The following is a 21,296-nucleotide window of genomic DNA, read 5'->3' as shown; positions in this document are numbered from 1 at the left end:
TTCAATATAGAAAAGTAATATATATATCTAACTGTTCCTCTGAACGCATTTGCCTTGGGATATCTTGCAGTCATTTTGGAATCTTCTTTGTTTCAGTATCGAGTTGCACCGGAGGATCACCCCAACCAAAACTCTTAACATCCAGAAACCGGGCTGGCGGGGTACAACGATCTTTTAGCTTGGACTGCCCATCTGCCCGACATGCAGGCGGGTGAGGACGGCGGCTCGTTCTGGGAGCCGGGCAACTACAGCAGCACAACGCAGCGCATCGCGGACGGCCGCCGACTGTGTAAGGACCTGGTGGCTCTCGTTAAGGAGAGGGCGGACATTGAGAAAGCCTACGCCAAGGACCTGCACGGCTGGGCCAAGAAATGGAGTGATCTCGTCGATAAAGGGCCTGAGTATGGGACGACAGAGGCACTATGGAAAGGCATACTGATCGAAGCGGAAAAACTGGGTGACTTGCACATGAAAATCAAAGACAAGCTGTGTAATGACGTAGTAAAGGAGGTAAAAATTTGGAAAAAGGAGTCGTATCACAAGTCTATGATGCAACTAAAGGAAAAGAAAGAAATGGAAGATGCTTTTAAAAACGCCCAGAAGCCCTGGGAGAAATTATTTTACAAAGTGGATATAGCTAAAATCGACTACCATATAGCATTCAGAACCGAACGTTCTGTTTTTAACCAGCTGAGAAATGCTTTTGCTGATACTGACTTGTCGCTGAGTCAGGTGAGAAAGATACAGGATCGCTCAATACAGTCAAGAGAGAACTTACGTAAAGCAAAAGGAAAATATGAATCAGCTCTTCGTGATTTACACTTGTATAATCCCAAATACATTGAAGATATGACAACTGTTTTTGAAAAATGCCAAGAAATGGAGGGAGAGAGGTTGAAGTTCTTCAAAAAAATAATGTTTTCCGTTCACAAATGTCTGGACTTATCTCAAGATCCTACTTTCCTGCAGATATATGCAGAATTTTATGAGGCAGTTGATAACGCTAATCCCGAGAGAGACTTACAGTGGTGGTCAAAAAACCGTGGAACTCACATGGCTATGAAGTGGCCAACTTTTGAGGAATACCAAGAAAATTGGAGGGAAATCGTAAAACGCAAATCAAAGACGGAGGTAGCTCCTGGAACTACTCTTACAAACTGGAGAGCTCTTGCAGAAGATGCTTACGAATCCACTTCACGTAGCAACAGAAACGAGATGTCTGCACAAGACCAGACTGATAACAACGACCAAAATACTCCCATAGCAAAGGGAAACATTAAAAAGGCTACTTGTGGCTTTATGAAAGAAACGATAATAAGTAAAAATCCATTTGAGGATGATGAAAGTGATAACGACACTAGCATAACATATATTGACAGTGGAGAGTATGGAATTCCAGTGAGAGCACTTTATGACTATGAAGCGACAGAAGCAGATGAACTAAATCTTAAAGAAGGAGACATATTTGAGAAGCTTGAGGATCAAGATGCGCAAGGATGGTGCAAGGGGCGCAAAGATGGACGTATTGGGCTGTATCCTGCAAATTATGTAGAACTCGTGGAACACGTGGAACAAGAGGAACACGTGGAACACGTGGAACAATAGGCACAGTCCTGAATCTGTAACCAGCTCGCTCATCTTCTTCCAGTTTTTGTATCATGAGCTGGTGCCATCATTTTTCGTCTCTCCACACCTTCAGAAGATCCAATTAGATGTTAAACAAAAAATACTCTTGTTGTCTTGTGACTAAAAAGTCAGCGAGGTGGTGTAATTTTTTTCTTGTTTTAGAAGGCATGAAACAATTTTTTTTAAATCCTAACTGAGAACATAAAGACTGACGTGAGTGTTAAAATGATCTGATCGCAGCCAGTAATTTCGTGGCTATTATTGACGATCTGTTTCTTGTGTATGAGCAGGAAGTGTTATCAGTATTAGAACACAGTTGTGTATTCTACCAAAGACAGTTGACCAGTGCCTTATATGTTCGGACAAATTGCTTTCAGTGTTTCTACTGTATTGCTTAGTTCATGATTTGTATTTTACTCGTATCATACTGTGATATATGACTATTTGTATTAATGCTATTTTCTGTTTTATTAATAAAATGAGGTTACAAAACTTCTGTGCATGAGGCACTACTAACTCTTGATGAGCAACGAATAGTTCAAGAATAACATCCAAGTTATGATGGTAAGTTTGCACAGTACAACGATGAGAATGGTTGCTCTACCAAAGGAAAGTCAGTCATAGAGCAGTATTAACTGATTCACGAAAACAATAGAGAAACAGGGCCGCCACAAGCATCATATTCGCCTGAAATGAAAAGGTAGGTTGAATTTTCTAACATCAGAAATTACACAGCATCAATAGTGAATAACACTTAACGCAAAATTTATCTGAAAATCGTGGAGCGAAAACTGTAGTGGTTATAGTTACGGAAATAATTACAGTTATCTTGCTCATAACTCCACTACAAGAATTCGCTCAACTTTGACTATTAAACTGGACTTAGACAATACAAGAGGAAAAAGCCGAAAGAACATTAACTGCACGCCAGAGCTCTATGTTCCACACAAACTCATATTACTGTTAAGCGAAGCTCCATGTTGTAAAACCTGAAATCTAAGCATCCTGCCCCTCGTTCCTGACCCAGTTCTTCGCACTGCACGCTGTTCTGGCCTAAGCTAACTCGATGATTAGGACTGCAAGTGACGCGATCTCTCGCTTTCTTCCCAAGTAGCATGTGCAGACTGGCTGCTACCCCAGTAGGTCTACGTAGACCGTGGGCGCTGACTGTCGAAGTCTGTTCCATAGCCTGGTGAAAGGTGGAGGACTTCGCGGAACCCCAAATCGGAAAGCCCAAGACTTCTTTCTATGGCATCTGGAAACAGAATTGAATTCTTCCTTCATCAGAATCAGGATTAATCTGTTTCGCTATGCGTGGCTCGACACCTGAGCTCAGTAGCGTATGCCCCCTCCGCATCCATAACCAGTCATGAGGTGGACACGAGACGCTGCTCCCAATCAAAATAACTTACAATAATATTTAATTTCCACCAGTGAAATGAGCACAGAAGTGTCAGTCGATCGCACCCACATCTCAAGCAGATGCGCGCCCGAACTCCCTTCTCCAGCTGCTACCACAGACGTGCCTTCCCCACAAGAATGCAAGTCAAAAGCCAAACATGTAACTTTAACTTCCCTCTGTTTTTTTTTTTTTAACGAGACCTTGGAAAAGACGTTATGTGTAGTGAAATACTCTGTTGCCACATTGCTAAGGATCATAATTCTATCGAGCAAAATTCGTGGCGTTCCTTCAGCCAGCTGAGTGCCACTACAGCCTCAGTTTTATTACCCTGTGCATTTTCTGTTTCTAAAGAAAAGGCGTTTTCAATCACTCTGACAGCTATTACCGCATTCAACTTTTTTCAGCTCGCTCTGAATAACTACCGACACACCCACAAAAAAAATCATACATATACACTCTCTCTCCTACGACACACACACACACACACACACACACACACACACACACACACACGCGCGCAAACGCGAGCTCGCAAGCACACACACGCACGTACGCATGCGGATATAAAAAGAATAGAAATGAACAGATATTAGTTTTCAGCATATACTTCGTTAGGTTGGGAACGTTTACGTAAACAAATCAAACGGAAAGAGACAAAATGAACACACAGTAGTTAAGATTTCAAATCACAGTTTTCTGTAAAATATCTACAACTAGTGTCAGAGGACTAATATTGCTCCACAACAGTTAGCTTAAAGAACACGAAAATTGTGCAGAAAAAAGTTTGTAACAAGAAAATGTGCTTATTTTTCGTAAGTGAAATAACAGTTTGACCTCCAGCATGTGACCAGATGAGAGGAAATGCAGATGCCAGCGAAAAAACAAGAATAACTGTAAGTAATCACTTATTTACATAAAAAAGACATGAACTGGTTTATAATTTACAGATATCGCAAGTGAAAACAAAACTGTATCTTTCTAGATCCCACTGAAGGTGCCTTAAAGTAAAGAGCGAAATGCGTCAGGAAGAAATAGAATACAGTATAGCAAGAGAAGGCGGTTTTTAATTACGAAACAAACATAGCCGTTCTGAGGATATTTATTTGAAAAAAGAGAGTGAAAGCTAAATTACATGTGATACTGTTTGAAGCGAGGGCCCATCTGAGAGGGTTCCTGTCACTCACATTGCCATTTTCCTCTTAAGGGTTGGAGCAGTTCATGCATACATCCATGCATGCATATCCGTAGGAACATTGGATCGTACTTCTTCATATTTGTCAGCCAATGGCCTGCGACTAAAAATAAATTGTCACCCCTGTACGATTATAACATAATGTTTAAGAGTGCAGGAAGTAGACACATGGTCGACGGCGTATGGAAGTTTGGGTCTGGCCGTTAGCCATACACTGACAGCTGAAGCGGATAAGACGACTGCTCGCTTAAAGCAAGAAATCCGGGTTCGAGTTCCTGTCCGGCACAAATGTTCACTGTTGTCATCCCATTATACAGCTGGAGCTGGTTCAAATTCGCAACTGCGAAAGCATTTCATGCCTTTCATAACGGCTGGAGCCACTGCAGTGCCTGTTCCTTTGGACATGCAAGAATCTCGTAAGAAACATAGCCTCACACGCATTTACAACACAGACATTGTAACTTTGTGACCTCCTCCTAACTAATCGACCTCAATGACAGTGAAAAATTAAACCGCGTGTACCTAATGGAAATTTGGGAAAAGCAATCGTCACCGAAGTTAATGTGTCGGTAAAGAGGGAGGAAAGGGTTACATCTAAATGAAAGGAAAAATGCAAATGAAATTGGTGGAAATTAATTTTGAAACGGGTTAAAGTTAATAAAGAAAGTAAATATGCGGGCGCTACGTTAACAATTAACTGGCGTTAATTAGATATTTGAGATTTGGGGAAAATTCAGGTCGCCATTCCTATGGACAACTACTATAATAACTGGAAATGAAAGATTAATGCACATATAATTAGCACTAAAAGCGTGGCACCTGAAGGTTGACACGTGTTGTGTGCAAACTGAATGTTTGACAGAAGTAATAAATTTCGCTGCACTCTGACTTAATTTAGCAAAAGAATTAATAAAACTGGAAAACTGAACGTTAATTTAGTGATTGAAATTAATACTGAACTTTGTTTCTGAAGCACTACGAAATTCAATAAAATAAGGTTAGTATTGGGCTACCTCAACAATCATTTCAAAAGCTACTTGAATATACGCAATTTAGAAATAAGAGGTTTAACTATGAACTTGAATTAAATGATTCAACAATTAACAATAGTAAAATTTAGTATGTTCCGAGCTGAGCTGCAGTTGCAGGTAACCTAAAATATGGTAACAAAACTCGCACTCTTAATTTCTGCTTGTGTAATCTAAATATTGTAGCCAGCTATGAATACTTTAACTGAACTTTGAAATTAAAGCAGTGAAATGGAATGATATTACTTTAATGCTGGCGTATGAATTTCAACGAGACTCGGGTTCATTCCAGGAAAGGAAGGGACCCTGCTTGGTAATGCAATTGGGACAATGAGCAACAAAGGTTCACGCTAAGTTGCTGTATTTTTGTGATGCAACAGTTTGAAAAGCTGAGGTCTGTCATACAGTTCTAAAACTTTACGTGCTTTTAGTCTTCCTTGTTGGTTGATTGAAGGTTTGCAGTCGTTGACCGGGGAGGTGGCGACAGTCACTCATTGTCGGCCGTCGCTGTTGCAGAAGCTGGATGTTGGCGCGCCTTCTTCTCGACACGGTCACCAGGTGAAACGGGCTCTTGATGTGCGCCAGCTAATGCTTCCCGTCCGCGACACGGTGTCAGAAACTATCATAGCAAGTCGAGCGCAATTACATGCTGCCAAACCCCGAAAGCGCGGCAACTCGAGGGGGCGTCACAGTAAGCATATATATATATATATATATATATATATATATATATATATATATATATATATATATACACAAATAGTAAAACAATTACAATATATAAAGACACAGAAATGTCATATCTTCAGGTAACAAAATAAGGAAGAAAAAATTATAGTCCAATAGATGGAAATAGGAGAATATGCATTTCCTGCGCTACACGTGCCCCACATTGTCTGAGGATGTTCGTGTAACCTAAACAGACTCAGAAAATGTCCGAAAAAGGAAAAAAAGCAGCGGAAATACATATGCTCAAAATATCCAGAAAATTTTGCGTTAGACTAATTAACCATAAACCAATTTTTAGACCATTATAACTGAGTGGAGACACTCATAACCTTATTCCATTCTGTCATCTTACAGAAAAGAAAACAGGTTGACAACATATTAAAATTTATAGAAAACGTAGAAAATGGTTCAGCTATTCTAAATCAGCAAAATTCCTAACAGTATCAAGAAATGGAATACTATTACAAAATTAACCAGAGTACATGGTCATAAAAAACAGGTATGTCAAATTAATAATTAACTACATAGAATACACATTTGTATATAATCTTTTCATAATTAATAATCTCGTCATGAGAGTCCGCTTAACGCTAAACAAGAAAATAATATAGAGGAGATCGAAAAAAAATATTGACAGCAGAGTTCTTTCACATCAGCTGTCCGGGAAGAAAAACAACTCCGCCTTCCGCACCCGCAAGTACAAAGAATGCCGACAGCGGCACAAGAGCCGACAGCGGCTCCGCCTCGCCAGTATTGTTGCGCCCGCTTGTGCGGCACGCTTGATCTCACTCGCCTGTGTAACGGCATTTCCAGAACGTCGGTTTCACCGAATTCTTTCGGAAAAACTCACTTCCTAGTAATCTCAAGGAGTCCATTAACACTATCACAGTGGATAACTCAGCACTGTCCATCATCACACGCATGTACTAGCCTGAAACTTAAAGCAGCGTCTAAGTACATCGGCAATGACTAGTAAATCACATATTTATGAAATCTTACAGCTAGTTGCAAAATCATATTTACATTCCTTAATCTACAGTGACTCAGCTGAAAACTTAAACTAGCACCTTGGGTTACTCTTAAATCATTTAGTCAAAATTAATTACTTATTAATCACAACTTCTTTAATGTCCTCTTGGTCAGGCAAAAGCATGGCAAATTAGCAAATCGTTAAATCTTACACTCTATATTTACATACTGTACAAATTACCCATTCTGTGGTATTAATCAATCCTAGGTTGGTACAATTTCAAGTCTACAATGTTCCGTATACCTAATAGTTTTCCAGAGCTTGGATACTCTAAGCAGTAAGCATTTGTGTGAGGTACACCAATGACTTTATATGCTCCATTATAAACAAACTTAAATTTAGAGATTTCATTGTCTATTTCGCTCAATTTCTCATGAGCTTTTACAAGTACTAAGTCTCCGACTGCAAACTTAGCAAAACGAGCTTTAGCGTCATGACGACGTATGCGAGCATCGGCTTTTAACTTCATTATTTCTCGCAAACGATCTTTTTTGATACCAATACTAATGTCAATCCGTGGAGGGAACTTGATTATCTCTTCCACAAGTCCCGGTTTGTCTGAAAACACACTCTTATTCCTCATTATTAGTTCATTCAGGCCTCGTCTTTGGTCGTGTGTTACGTTTGACACACCATCTACAATACTTTCCAATTCACTTTCTACACTATTGTCAATGCCGAGATTCCTCACGTTACAGAAGTTCAAATGCATACCTACGTCAATAGCATCCGGCCAGTTAACAATGTATATAGGCTGGTATTGCCTATTCACACCGTCTCCTGCCTCGTCAAAACTAACTACTGTTGTTTTATCTTGTGACGTACATGTCAAAGTTTTGCTATCGCAATTAATCACTGCACGGTACTTTAATAGCCAATCTAACCTGATAATTACTTCCGTAGTTAAGTCTGGCACGACGACAAACTCTTGTTCAAATCGTGCCCCACATATCTCGAAATTGACAAAAATCTGTTTCGTGACCGGTTTACTGGCCATCCCAGTAGCACCGATAATTTTGACTCCTGTTACTGGCATAACTACGGTACCAGGTCTGTCTTTCAGCAACTGAAATATTTTCCCAGATACAGCACTCAATTCTGCACCGGTGTCAATCAACACGTTTAGTTGTAGGCCGTGCATATTAACAGACACTACTATCTGTCTACACTTATCCTCGACTGTTTCTTTATTTCCCCGCAATAAATCCTCGTCTATATCCAGGTCATTCCAGAAAAAACCATCCGGCTTAGATCTTAAATATGGCTTATCCGGCGGCTTTTTCAGCCTCTGTTCACATACAGTTTTAATTTCAACACGTTTGTCCTGAGGCTTAGTCTGTAGCTTCGCCTCCAATACCGTAACCTTTTCCTGTAACTCATCAACTAGCGAGTGTTGCTTTGCTATCAATTCACTAATTGTCACCTTCGTTGATTCCTCTTTGGTCAGAATGATCTCATGTGCCAATCTACCTGGAGGAATGTGCCCAGTAGTATGTGCAATTACTTCCTCTGGATCTGCGCAACCCACACTGCTACCGCCCGAACGTATAACGTCAGCTCTTTCTTCTTAATCCTTTCGCAATTTTTAAACTGGAGTTTTGCGTCGGATGGGTCGGCTACTTCTACCACTATAACTTTCGGTAAGGTCAGCCGGTTAGGGTCAGAACTTTCCGTTACTGCTTCAACATCCAACTCCTGTGGGACGAAACACGGCGAATCTTGCGCGCGCTCCCCATTAACATCAACTATCTCTGGTAAAGTCTGCCGGTTAGGGCCAGAACTTTCTATCACTTCACAAACACTATCTTCCTGCGGGACGAGACGCGGCAAATCTTGCCCGCGCTCCCCATAAACACTTCTCCCGTACAGGCCCCTATAATCTCTTAGTTCGTCGTATAAGCGACCGAACTGCCTTAACCAGACCTCATCCCTGTCTGCATCCCCTCGCTCGATGACGGACGTGTTATCCGACATCTGATCTTCTCTCAACACTTGCGAATCATTCTTAAACTCAATCTCCAGCTACCACTTTATAATCGATTTCCGGAACACTACTTAAATTGTTCTCACTGACAGCGAATGTATTTTCTACTGCCGTGTCTACAGCTGATCTACTATTTGTGGTCGCACTCCTTTCTCTTAACACTGGCACACTCTCCAGCCGTTGATTATTCCATACGGAACTTTCATAACGACGACACCTGGGTTTTCTCCTGTTATTGGGCCGCCAAAATTTCTCCACGCCCGGTCGCCCCTCACCGGCTCGGCTAATGGTTTCCCTGTCTCGTCCTAGCAGATCTGCTCCCCGGATGCTGCTGAGGCGGCTTATCACACCCTCTGACGTTATTACTATTCTGTGAAGCCCGTATCACGTTAGTATGATACTGGTTTCTGTCATTCCTGTTATTATTTGCATTGTACCGATTGTTATTACGGTCCGAACCATTATTGTTGCCATGGTTGTGGTATGCATTATTCCCATGGTTATTGTTGTTGTGGTTGTTGTGGTACCCGTTGTTGTTACCACGGCCTCTACCACTGTCGCGATTTATTGCGCCAATTGTCCTCGTCCTCAACTCTTTCCAAGAAATCATTGATTGTCTTGTAATTGCTTCCTACGTAGCGTTTTGTATCATCTGAAAGCTTCTTGTAGAGTTCCCAGATTATTTTGGATTCCGTGCGACGATCACGCAAATATTCCAACTTGCGGATCCAGCCCTCGCAAAACTCCTTCATCGAGCCACGCGAATTTGCATCGAAAGGCCTCGATACGACAAATTCGCGCCAGACACTTTGTTGTTTTTGCCAGAAACAAATTTTTAAAATCGTCAAAAGTCAGGTTCGTGATGTTGAGGTTTAAGCCCCAACGCTTGGCATCGCCAGCCAACACGTCAATAACCGCATTAATTTTTCTCTCATTAGTCCATGATCTGGGTAAAACTCTTTCACAATTTTTAATGAAATCCGTCGCGTGTATACCACCTTTCTTCAAGGGGTCGAACCGCTCCTCTTTCGTCAACAATTCCGAACTATGTGCACAGATTGGCACATAGCTCTGTTTTTCGTCAAGTTTCTTTTCTAATTCCGACACTCTCGTAATTACTTGGCAAGTGGTGTTCGCAAGCGTTTCCACTTCCCTCTTTTTCTCTTCGCAGGTATTAGCCTGCTTCCTCACTTTAGTATCTACTTCGGACACTAAAGCCTTTAAAGTTTCTACCTTCTGTTGGTACTCTTTTTTCACTAATTTAATTTGATCCGTGACCTTATTCTCGATGATCGGAGCAATTGCTTCTCCTACACTTTTCTCGATTCTGCTAATTTCGGAATCAAAACGAGTATTTATGCTCGCAATTTCCGCCTGAACGCCTCTCATTTCCTGTTTAAGATTACCGATTTCGGTATTAATTACAATATATTCTTTGATTTTATCAACTTTTGTGTTAACAACTCCAACATTGTTGTTAACAACATTAATGGCTATGTTCTGATTGTCTAGCTTCCTGTCAATTTTTTCAGACTCAGCTTCTTGCTTGGCAGACTGAGCTTTAATTTCTGCCGATTGAGTTTCTATCTTGCTAGACTGAGCCCTGATTTCGTTAATCAAAACATTCAATAAATCAGTTAAATTCCCGGAAACCAGCGGTTTTACTTCCGTAGCGGGTACCTCTTTAATTGTCCCTCGTATTCGTCATCAAGGCGTTCAGATTTGATTTTCACTTCCGATTCTGAAACATTTTCTAAAAATTCCATTTCTGCTCTTTGTTGCGTTTCGGCGGTCGCGTCTTTCATGCTAGCCGCCTGCCCCTGAACAATGGGTTCCGCGGTGCGCGTTTCCCACTGTTCGACCGATTGTTCCGTATCCAAGTCCACCAAATTTTGGTAACTGTTGCCTTCACTCGTTTTAATAATTTTCAATAGAAGTGCCAAATCCCAAATCTAATTAGGATTCCTCACACTACTTATTCTCGCTGACGTAACGACCTGTTCGCAACCAGTACTTTGTTACAAGATTTGCACAATGCGAAATTCGTGTCCAGAACAACCTCAAATCCGAAGATTGTCCTGTCACCAGGTCGCCACGTGTAACCTCCCACTCACTTATCGACCTCAATGACAGGGAAAATTAAACCACGTGTTCCTAATGGAAATTTGGGAAAAGCAATCGTCACCAAAGTTAATGTGTCAGTAAAGAGGGAGGAAAGGGTTACATCTAAAAGAAAGGAAAAATGCAAATGAAATTGGTGGAAATTAATTTTGAAAAGGGGTAAAGTTAATAAAGAAAGTAAATGTGCGGTCGTTACGTTAACAATTAACTGGCGTTAATTAGATATTTGGGATTTGGGGAAAATTACGGTCGCCAGTCCTATGGACAACTACTATAATAACTGGAAATGAAAGATTAATGCACATATAATTAGCACTAAAAGCGTGGCACCTGAAGGTTGACACGTGTTGTGTGCAAACTGAATGTTTGACAGAAGTAATAAATTTCGCTGCACTCTGACTTAATTTAGCAAAAGAATTAATAAAACTGGAAAAATGAACGTTAATTTAGTGATTGAAATTAATACTGAACTTTGTTTCTGAAGCACTACGAAATTCAATAAAATAAGGTTAGTATTGGGCTACCTCAACAATCATTTCAAAAGCTACTTGAATCTACGCAATTTAGAAATAAGAGGTTTAACTATGAACTTGAATTAAATGATTCAACAATTAACAATAGTAAAATTTAATATGTACCAAGCTGTGCTGCAGTCACAGGTAATCTAAAATATGGTAACAAAACTCGCACTCTTAATTTCTGCTTGTGTAATCTAAATATTGTAGCCAGCTACGAATACTTTAACTGAACTTTGAAATTAAAGCAGTGAAATGGAATGATATTACTTTAATGCTGGCGTATGAATTTCAACGAGACTCGGGTTCATTCCAGGAAAGGAAGGGACCCTGCTTGGTAATGCAATTGGGACAATGAGCAACAAAGGTTCACGCTAAGTTGCTGTATTTTTGTGATGCAACAGTTTGAAAAGCTGAGGTCTGCTATACAGTTCTAAAACTTTACGTGCTTTTAGTCTTCCTTGTTGGTTGATTGAAGGTTTGCAGTCCTCGATCGGGGAGGTGGCGACAGTCACTCATTGTCGGCCGTCGCTGTTGCAGAAGCTGGATGTTGGCGCACCTTCTTCTCGACACGGTCACCAGGTGAAACGGGCTCTTGATGTGCGCCAGCTAATGCTTCCCGTCCGCGACATGGTGTCAGAAACTATCATAGCAAGTCGAGCACAATTACATGCTGCCAAACCCCGAAAGCGCGGCAACTCGAGGGAGCGTCACACAACACAGCTGCTCCACCGCCCTACTCCAGCCAGACCCTGCTCTGCCCTCGCTCCACACGGCAGAGTTAACACTACCAAAGATCCTAAACACTTTGGTTCTTCACACGACCTATCGATGTAGTCGTTCGATAGCGTACTTCTCCCTAGGCCAAACCCAGCGAAAAAATAAAATAATATTTACAAAACAAACCAATCATACATCGACATAAATGCGTATATTGAAAGGGTACAGTACCGCCCGATATTGAAAATAGGTACAACATTCTTCGTTATTCTTGTCAGAACAACATATTTTTTGTAATAATAACTCAATTTCACTTAATACTCCGAAGCTGGATACCAGTGTCGGAAAGAATGACAATTTATTTATTTAATTGATCACATGTGCACTCCCACAAAATAAATTCCTACTTCCAATTTGATGAGATCTGCGAAATGAATGAATGTATGGTCGTCTGCTAACCACAGATAGTGAATGTGTAATATATGATGATCTTTGAGACGGTACTTCGGTCACCTTTGGTGGGACCAAAGAGATGAAATTTACCTGAGCTTTGAGCGCCTGAAATGTGGCTGACCAATACGGTAGCATGGTGCTCCCCCACCTTGTCGGAGGTGCGAGATCGGCCATGTTTCAGCACTCTGCCGCTGGATCTAGTGTTGGTAAGACCTGCCTTAGGTGCACTCCGTAAAGACAAAAGAGTGGAGACATGGTATGCATGTGAGATACTTAAGAGTAGTTTGGAATAATTATTTCTCTATTTCAGGAACTTTTGTGGTGAGAATTAAATGTCAGGCAGGTAATATTAAGGGGATCGTAGTAATCTTCGGAAGTGACCAACGGTAACAATGAAACCACGTGTAGCAATAAGTTGAAACACTTCCGAGTGCTTAAGTTCAGCTGAATTACTGGTGTGTGTACTATAAGTTGGAAATATTTAAGAAATGGCGTGTGCAGGACTTGAAATTGGAACGAGTTCTTCCACGTGGTGAGTACTGTGTGAGTCTCAATCTGTGTATGAGACAAAGGATAAAGAGAACTACTCGTCCATGGTACCAGTTGAGGACTCGCGTGTGTGATGAATATGTCCTTAATTTTACTTTGCGTGTTATGTTTCCGTGTGACGCTTGATTCAAACTATAATACTCTGAGAGAGAAGCAAGGTGAGTCAGCCGTCTATCCAGCAACGCCACTTGGCTTGCATTGCACCGGAAGACGTGCATATATCCTCCACAGTTCGTAATAGGAAAGAAAAGTTGCGAAGTGGGGCAGTGTCGTGTGAAACTGGGATGAATTTTAATTGAAGTGCGACTTTTCCTTGTTTTGTATTGTGTGTTGCCAGTGTGATGTATTTCATGAAATTTAAATATGTGTGGTTGGCATGGGAGCGTAACGAGATAGTTTCAGAGGCAGTGGGTTATGCTTGTTCCTTTTTGTACCACTCGGTCTGGAAGAAAGTTTCGTGATGATGGGTGTGAGAGTCGAAGTGTGAGATACAGCAAAATATCCACCATCCTATCCAGAAAGTGCGCTGTAGCGTTAAATAATTACGAGACCATAAGATAGAGAATCACCAATGTAAAACCATGCCCACTGGGCGGAATTTCTCATGTGTTATTGTTGTAGGTTGTAGAATTTGTGTGTTTAGGTTATAGAATTTATCGGAATAAAAAAAAAGGATAGTGAAAAGAAAAAGATTGGTGGCGTTTTCCTTCGAATTATATGTTGTCATGATATCCAAGAATTGATAAGGTGTGCGCCATTCATATTCAGTGCGATGGCCGCATGTTGATCAAAGCCATTAAATAAGAAAGAAAATGTGGTATTGCCAGTGCGTAGTGAACAGCCGGAGTTGCGCAAATTACTAATAGTCAGATGTGCGTTTCCGTTTCTGTTGCCTAATATTCGTACAGGAGAATAATTTGTAACTTAATTGTGAGTACTAGAGCTCATGTTACTCGATAAATAAGAATGAATCCACTCGTTTGGCAGACCACTCATCTTGCAGGCCTGACTGCTTGATGCCACAGTATGAGCAAGGCATGTGGGTGCCTTTCAATATATATATATATATATATATATATATATATATATATATATATATATAGTAGAACAATTACAATATATAAAGACACAGAAATGTCATATCTTCAGGTAACAAAATAAGGAAGAAAAAATTATAGTACAACAGATGGAAATAGGAGGATATGCATTTCCGGCGTTACAACTTCATGTATGCGTATGTTTACTTTGCGGAAGCAAACTATCTGATCAACAGTATCTGGACACCCTTATGCATGCTAATGCAAAATTGACCACTAGATGCCACAAGAGGTGGACCTGGCAATGTTAAAGAATGCCAGGAGTGTTGTGTTGTCAACCGAGAAGCGCTAACAGCAGAACGGACCGACCAGGAGAGTTCAGTGACTTCGAACATAGCCTAGTCAATGGATTTCATCTGAATAACAAATCCATCGGGTATATTTCAACGCTTCTAAAGCTGCCCGAGTCGATTTTTGGCGATGTGACTGAAGTGGATACGCGAAGGAACAAACACTACTATACCAAGAACAGGCACATGTCGTGTACTGACGGTCAGGGACCCTCGAGCACTGCGCTGGATAGTTGTAATGACTTGCATGAAATCAGCGGAGGGAATCATTTTGGAGCTCGAAAGTGCTACCAGCAGTCCACATAGCAAAATGACTATATGTAGGGAGTGAAAAAGAATGTGGTACAATGGTCGACCGGATCATCATATGCCACACATTTTTGTAGTTAGTGCTCAGCATCATTTAAGACGGTGAAAGGGCGATGCCACTGGACAATGGATGACTGGAAACGAGTGATTTTTAGTGATGAATCACGCCACATTCAGGGACAATCCTGTTATCATGTGTATTGGCCGCCCGGAGTGGCCGTGCGGTTCTGGGCGCTACAGTCTGGAACCGAGCGACCGCTACGGTCGCAGGTTCGAATCCTGCCTCGGGCACGGATGTGTGTGATGTCCTTAGGTTAGTTAGGTTTAATTACTTCTAAGTTCTAGGCGACTGATGACCTCAGAAGTTAAGTCGCATAGTGCTCAGAGCCATTTGAACCATGTGTATTGACAACGAAGTTTGGAGAAAAAAATGGTTCAAATGGGTCTGGGCACTATGGGACTTAACTTCTGAGGTCATCAGTCCCCTAGAACTTAGAAAAACTTAAACATAACTAACCTAAGGACATCACACACATCCATGCCCCAGGCAGGATTCGAACCTGCGACCGTAGTGGTCGCGCGGTTCCAGACAGTAGCGCCTAGAACCGCTTCGCTACCCCGGCAGGCGAAGTTTGGAGAAGGTGGTGTTATGTTGTGGTTGTGTTTTTGGTAGTTAGGGTGTGGTCTCCTTATTGTGCATAAGGAAACACTAAATGAGGAACTATAGCAATACATTCTGCAGCATTGTGTACCGTATATGGTAGAGGAACTATTTGTAGACGATGATTGTTTGGATCAGCACGATAACGCAGCATATCATAAAGCAGCAGTTGTGAGGCAATCATTTGTGGATAATATCACTCCTGAAACTGACTGGCCTACCCGGCCTGAACCCAATGGAACACCTTTGGAATGCAGTAGAACGTCGACGTCGCTCCAGACTTTGGGTCTGGAGTGACGTCAGTACTGTTTTAAGTTTCGGTACTTGAGAAAGAATAGACTGTCATTCCTCCACAGACATTCAAACACCTCACTGAAAGTGTCTTTAGCAGAGTCCAAGCCATCATAAAGGCGAATGGTGGACGCACACCATATCAATGTCCATTAACAGCTATCGTGATATTTTTGATCAGATAGTGCAGGTATCAGAAGAGAGAGTACCAATTTTTCTGCGGACGCGTGGTCTACACTTTTCAGACCTTACTTTACAAATAAATAATCCAATCTTGGAGTTGAATCCAGCACATTTGTGCACAAACAGCCATTCACGCACTGTGTGACGTCACTTCCCCTCCCGATGTCGGTCAAAATGTGGTGGCGAAAAATATTTCCGCAAAAATGGCTGCTTCATTTTTTTTTTTTAGTTTAAAGTTCAAGGTTTCACTTCATTATCCGTAGGTATGAGTTAACGTGACCCTGCCTTGGTGGTTCGTCGATATAAAAAACTAGTGGCATCATAATCCTGCTTCTTGTTATACCCCCAAAATCATAGAGCGTGATTACTCTTACAGCACTTCATAATACGTCCCACGTATTCGATTGCCTTACGCGGGCCAACCACGTCACTTATTTGCACATTCACCTCGGTAACGGCTAGTGGAGGCACCATGGTCTCATTACTCTATTGACATTTCCAGCCAACACTGTCGAAACACGAATGCTATTGACAGATGCTAAGGAAACCACCTGTGCTGGATATGACTAATGATGACACAGATACACAGTTTGTACGTTAATTAAGAAAACAAATAACGAAAGGAACTGCAAATATATCGTAGATTATTTTCCAAACTTATCGAAATTGTGGAAGTCTCACAGACGAACTCTGGACCTGTTACCATCTTCCCCCACTCCTCCCAGACGATCTGGAACTTGAAAAACGACAAGGCACCGACAGAGGACAGATTGATTGCTGAAATGTTGAAAATAGTTGCCTGCAGACCGGCTCAAATTCTTTGAGATATATTATAGGATATATGCTGCAGTCAGATACTGATGATGACGGTTGGTTTGAGGGGCGCTCAGCTGCGAGATCATCAGCACCCGTACAAGGTCCCAATTTTTACACAATCCAATTTTTACAGTGTCCAACCGCGCCACTGTCACGTATGATGATAGAAACACCCAGTTCCCGGCACAAAAATCCCGAAGCCGTCCGGGAACCGAACCTGGGACCCCGTGTTCCAGAGGCAGCAACGATAGCCACTAGACCACAAACTGCGGACGGTGCAATTAGAGAAGCCCCAAAGAATGGAAGTGAGTATTAATTCACCCACTTCATAAGAAAGTTGGGAAATCATTCATCACCAATTACAGAGAAATTTTCATAATTTCTTGCATTTGGTCGACTATAAAAGCCTCTCTAAAGCCACACTTAATGGGTTAAGAAAACAAACAGACCTCTTAATTAGAGACTATCAGGGAGGAGTTCGAAAACAATCATACAAAAAAGAAATCTTAAGCCTTAAAACTATTCTCAATATTCACGTCACTAAACAGACAGTAATTATATTTATTGATTATTATTGCTTATTACTTCATAAATAGACGAACATGTTTATGATATTAGAGGAATCCCAGGAGCCAAAAAGACAAGAGGAATGATCAAAACTCCGACCAACACAGTATCAGATGGATTTAATATCGCCAGAACTATAGAGTTTATTTCTAGAAGGGTCATCAAGAAATGAGAAAATGAAAGAAATGCAATTAGTATTTGTTGAAGTCTGCAAAATAAAATCCACCTTCACTGTCGAGAATTTGCCGGTGACACTGATGTTCTCTCCAGTAACGGACCAAAATAATTCCAATCTATAGAGAGACTCCACGAAATGGTGGCTAAAACTCGACTCTAATTTGTATACGAGAAATCTCACTACACGAAAGGAACTAGATCAACATAAAACACTCTAGCTTTAACCATCAGATTCAGCAAAATTGCCCAAATAGAAATATTCTAATATCTACGAAATGGTACCGAAGCGGTGGTGCTAAGTCGAGAAGCTAAAGAAGAAAGATTTGCAAAAGTAAAAAGAGCATACAAGCTCTCCTGGAAAGGATACAACAAAAAATCCATTTCACAAACGGTAAAAATGCGATATTATAACACGGTTGTTTAAACAGACGCTCTTTACACACCGGACACCATGGTAACTGGTGGCAGATCAATCACTAAAATTACTGAAGAGGAAGGAAGTAATATTCTCAGAAAAATCTTAGGACTGAATGCGAAAATGTAATTTGACACAAATCACAGGCAAACTGTCAACTTGGAGACAATGGGGATTTCAATTTTATATTGACCTAAATAGAACGGACAACAACAGGCAAAGAAAATTCTAAACTTCGCACAACAACAACAAACTGACAGACGTTAATGAGGGCCCAAAAGAAAATCACGTTAATGAACAAAAATTAAAGGTCGGACACAATTTAGAACACCAATTCACAAAATAAGTTGCTGTGAAGCCTACATGACAAGATTCAGGATGGACAGAAGAACGTAAAACACACACACACACACACACACACACACACACACAGAGAGAGAGAGAGAGAGAGAGAGAGAGAGAGAGAGAGAGAGAAGAGATACTACGAGGAAATGAACCAAAAACGTTCGCCTTAGTTGTGCACAACAAATTAACAAAAAGGACAATAATTGCGAGAAATAGGATTTATCATATCCAATCGAAATAGCACACTTCTTTCCATCACTGAAAAACAGCAATGATGCTTTTGATGTACAGTCGGTAACAGAAGTTGCAAGAAGTCTCGCCTCATCCTTTTGCTGAACTGCACAGTTTTTATGCCTGTTAGGGCAGCAAACACGAAAGGAGACAAAGTGCTATCAACATACTGTCTACAAACATAAAGTTGAAAAACTATCCGGACACTATCAGACTGTTTAAGATAATGTGGGAGACGATTCTGCTGTTGATTTATCTACAGTGTTCAATAAACTAACTGAAAAACGCTATTTAGTATGCATTGCATTAATAAAAATGGATTCTAACGCAGGACATCCAAATTGCTCAGAAACAAATAGAAATTCTTAAAGAAACAGCAGAATGAGTAGGTCTCCAAATCTCATTTGAAAAAACACAGTATATGACTAGCAACAAACTGGCACCCAAACTTTTGGAAACTAAGTATGGAAAAATCAAAAGAGTTTCGCAATTCAAATATTTAGGTGAAACAATCTCAGAGACTGGTCTAGAAAAAATTGAAAATGAAATTCGTTGTCAAAAGATGGAGACAGCTTTTAGACTTACAAAAGACATGTACAACAAAAAATGTCTCTCGAGGTACTCTAAATTGAGACATTACAACACGGTCATAAAACCAGAGTGCCTTTATGGGGCTGAAACGCTAATTTTAAACAGAAAAAAGGACATTCAAGAAATCCAAAAAAGAGAAAGAAAAGTAATCAGAAAAATTCTAGGTCCAAAATATACTGAAGAAGGAACATACAGGCTAAGAGCAAATAGTGAAATTCAACAATACACCAGCATATATTCGGATATGAAAAAACGCAGATTAAAATTTTATGGGCATATTAAAAGAATGGATGCTACCAGACTAACTAAACAAGTAGTGGAATTCTACGAAAATCGAAGTAAAGCTAAATTTGAGACAATAAAATGGATTGCTGCTATAAAAGAGGACATGAAAGAGGCAGATATAAAACAAGATGAAATTCAAGACAGAAAATTATTTAGGCAAAAAATTCATGACTGGGTAGTTGGTCAAGCTGAAAAACCAAAGAAAACTGGAACCACATGGTCTGATGAAAGGAAAAGAGCTCATTCCGAGAGAATGAAAACAATTTGGGCAGAGAGAAAGTCTAAAAGAAAATAACTGAATGCCCCGTGATTGTACTTCGCGTGGTCCAGTAGGGCCCAAACGTGAATAATAATAATAATAATAATAAAAATGGATTACAACTTATCATGATAGCGTTACGAGAAAAGTCTCATTTAATAAAACAAAGCATCCCAAATTATCACGAATTACTAGGATAATACGCTTTTCGGTTTCGGAACTGTCTGTACGTTCAGTCCACAGTCGTAATGAAGTAGCGTTACAGGACTACTGAAGAAGCGTCCGCCTGCTTAGCTGAGTGGTAACGTGCATGACTCCCACGCAAGCGGGCCCGGGTTCGATTTCCGGCCGGGTTGGAGATTTTCTTCCCTTAGGGACTGGGTGTTGTGTTGTCTTCATAACCATTTCATCCTCGTCACCGGCGCGCAAGTCGCCCTATGTGGCGTCGACTGAAATAAGACTTGCACTTGGAGGCTGAACTTATCCGGATGCGGCCTCCCGGCCAACGATGCCATACACTCAATCCAATTTTTACCATAGAAGTATGTAAACGCAGCAAAATACGGTTACCAAATAATTGAGTACTACAATTATGCCAATACAACTGACAGAAGTAGAAAAAGGAAGCATTAACAAGTGTGCAACTCAGCAAGTTTTACATCTTTAGACCTAAATGGTGCAATATCAAGGAAGTGACGAAACTTACGGAACAGAATTTGTCTTAAGATTTCTTTACTGATTGCCAATATGCCTGGAAATGGCTGCTTCAGGGTACAGTTCAAAATCTTGTCGCCAATGAGATTATAACCGAAAACTAACGCACTTTTCCACGGGAAGGCCCGATACTTTGTCGTTAAGCTAGCACACAAGTTTATTAAATAGCGCTCCCTTATTGTCACATAATTAGCCAAGACATAGCATTCGCAACGGAAATGATGAAGTAAGTTGCAGTTTTCTTGGAACGAGCCTCCTGGATACAAAACCATGAAGTTGCTACCTCTGTGTCGTCCACTAAACGAGAATTATTCAGAATATTCAATCTAAATTACAAGAAAATGTCGATTGAATTCACCAGGATAACTCTGAACCAAAGCAGGAAATAAATCGACGATCATATAGTTAAAAACGTATTCTACAATTCTGCTATTTCCCCATTAGACTAGCGACAGGCAGAATATGGCATAATCTGGTGATGACTAGCACCAGGAAGGGCGCCTTACAAAGATGCGGTGTCGCCAGCTGCCACTACATTGACCGGGAGCAGAAACGCATAGCATAATTCAACGAGTTTTATTCGCATTTCTGTATAATCTCTAGATACACCAACTACGACTCAAACTTCAGAAGTAAGCCGCTCGGAAAATTATTGCGCCAGTTTTCTTATGTAGCTGTTGTAGGTATTTTTACTTTTCTACCTTAAGCAAACTGCA

General features: G+C 40.7%; 1 protein-coding gene across 1 annotated transcript; it reads left to right on the top strand.

Annotated features, from left to right (window-relative positions):
• Positions 1 to 201: 201 nt before the first annotated feature.
• LOC124556040 (protein kinase C and casein kinase substrate in neurons protein 2-like) lies at positions 202 to 1,605 on the top strand. Its single transcript, XM_047130075.1, has one exon. The coding sequence runs from the start codon at positions 202 to 204 to the stop codon at positions 1,603 to 1,605; it is 1,404 nt and encodes a 467-aa protein (XP_046986031.1).
• The last annotated feature ends 19,691 nt before the right edge of the window (positions 1,606 to 21,296 follow it).

This window comes from Schistocerca americana, chromosome X (genome assembly GCF_021461395.2).
Source record: "Schistocerca americana isolate TAMUIC-IGC-003095 chromosome X, iqSchAmer2.1, whole genome shotgun sequence".
Taxonomy (NCBI): Eukaryota; Metazoa; Arthropoda; class Insecta; order Orthoptera; family Acrididae; genus Schistocerca; species Schistocerca americana.
The sequence above is the reverse complement of the archived record's forward strand: the minus strand, read 5'-3'. Positions and strand labels throughout refer to the sequence as shown.

Coding starts and splice junctions, on each gene's coding strand:
- LOC124556040 (XM_047130075.1), top strand. CDS start 202: ATGCAGGCGGGTGAGGACGGCGGCTCGTTCTGGGAGCCGGGCAACTAC.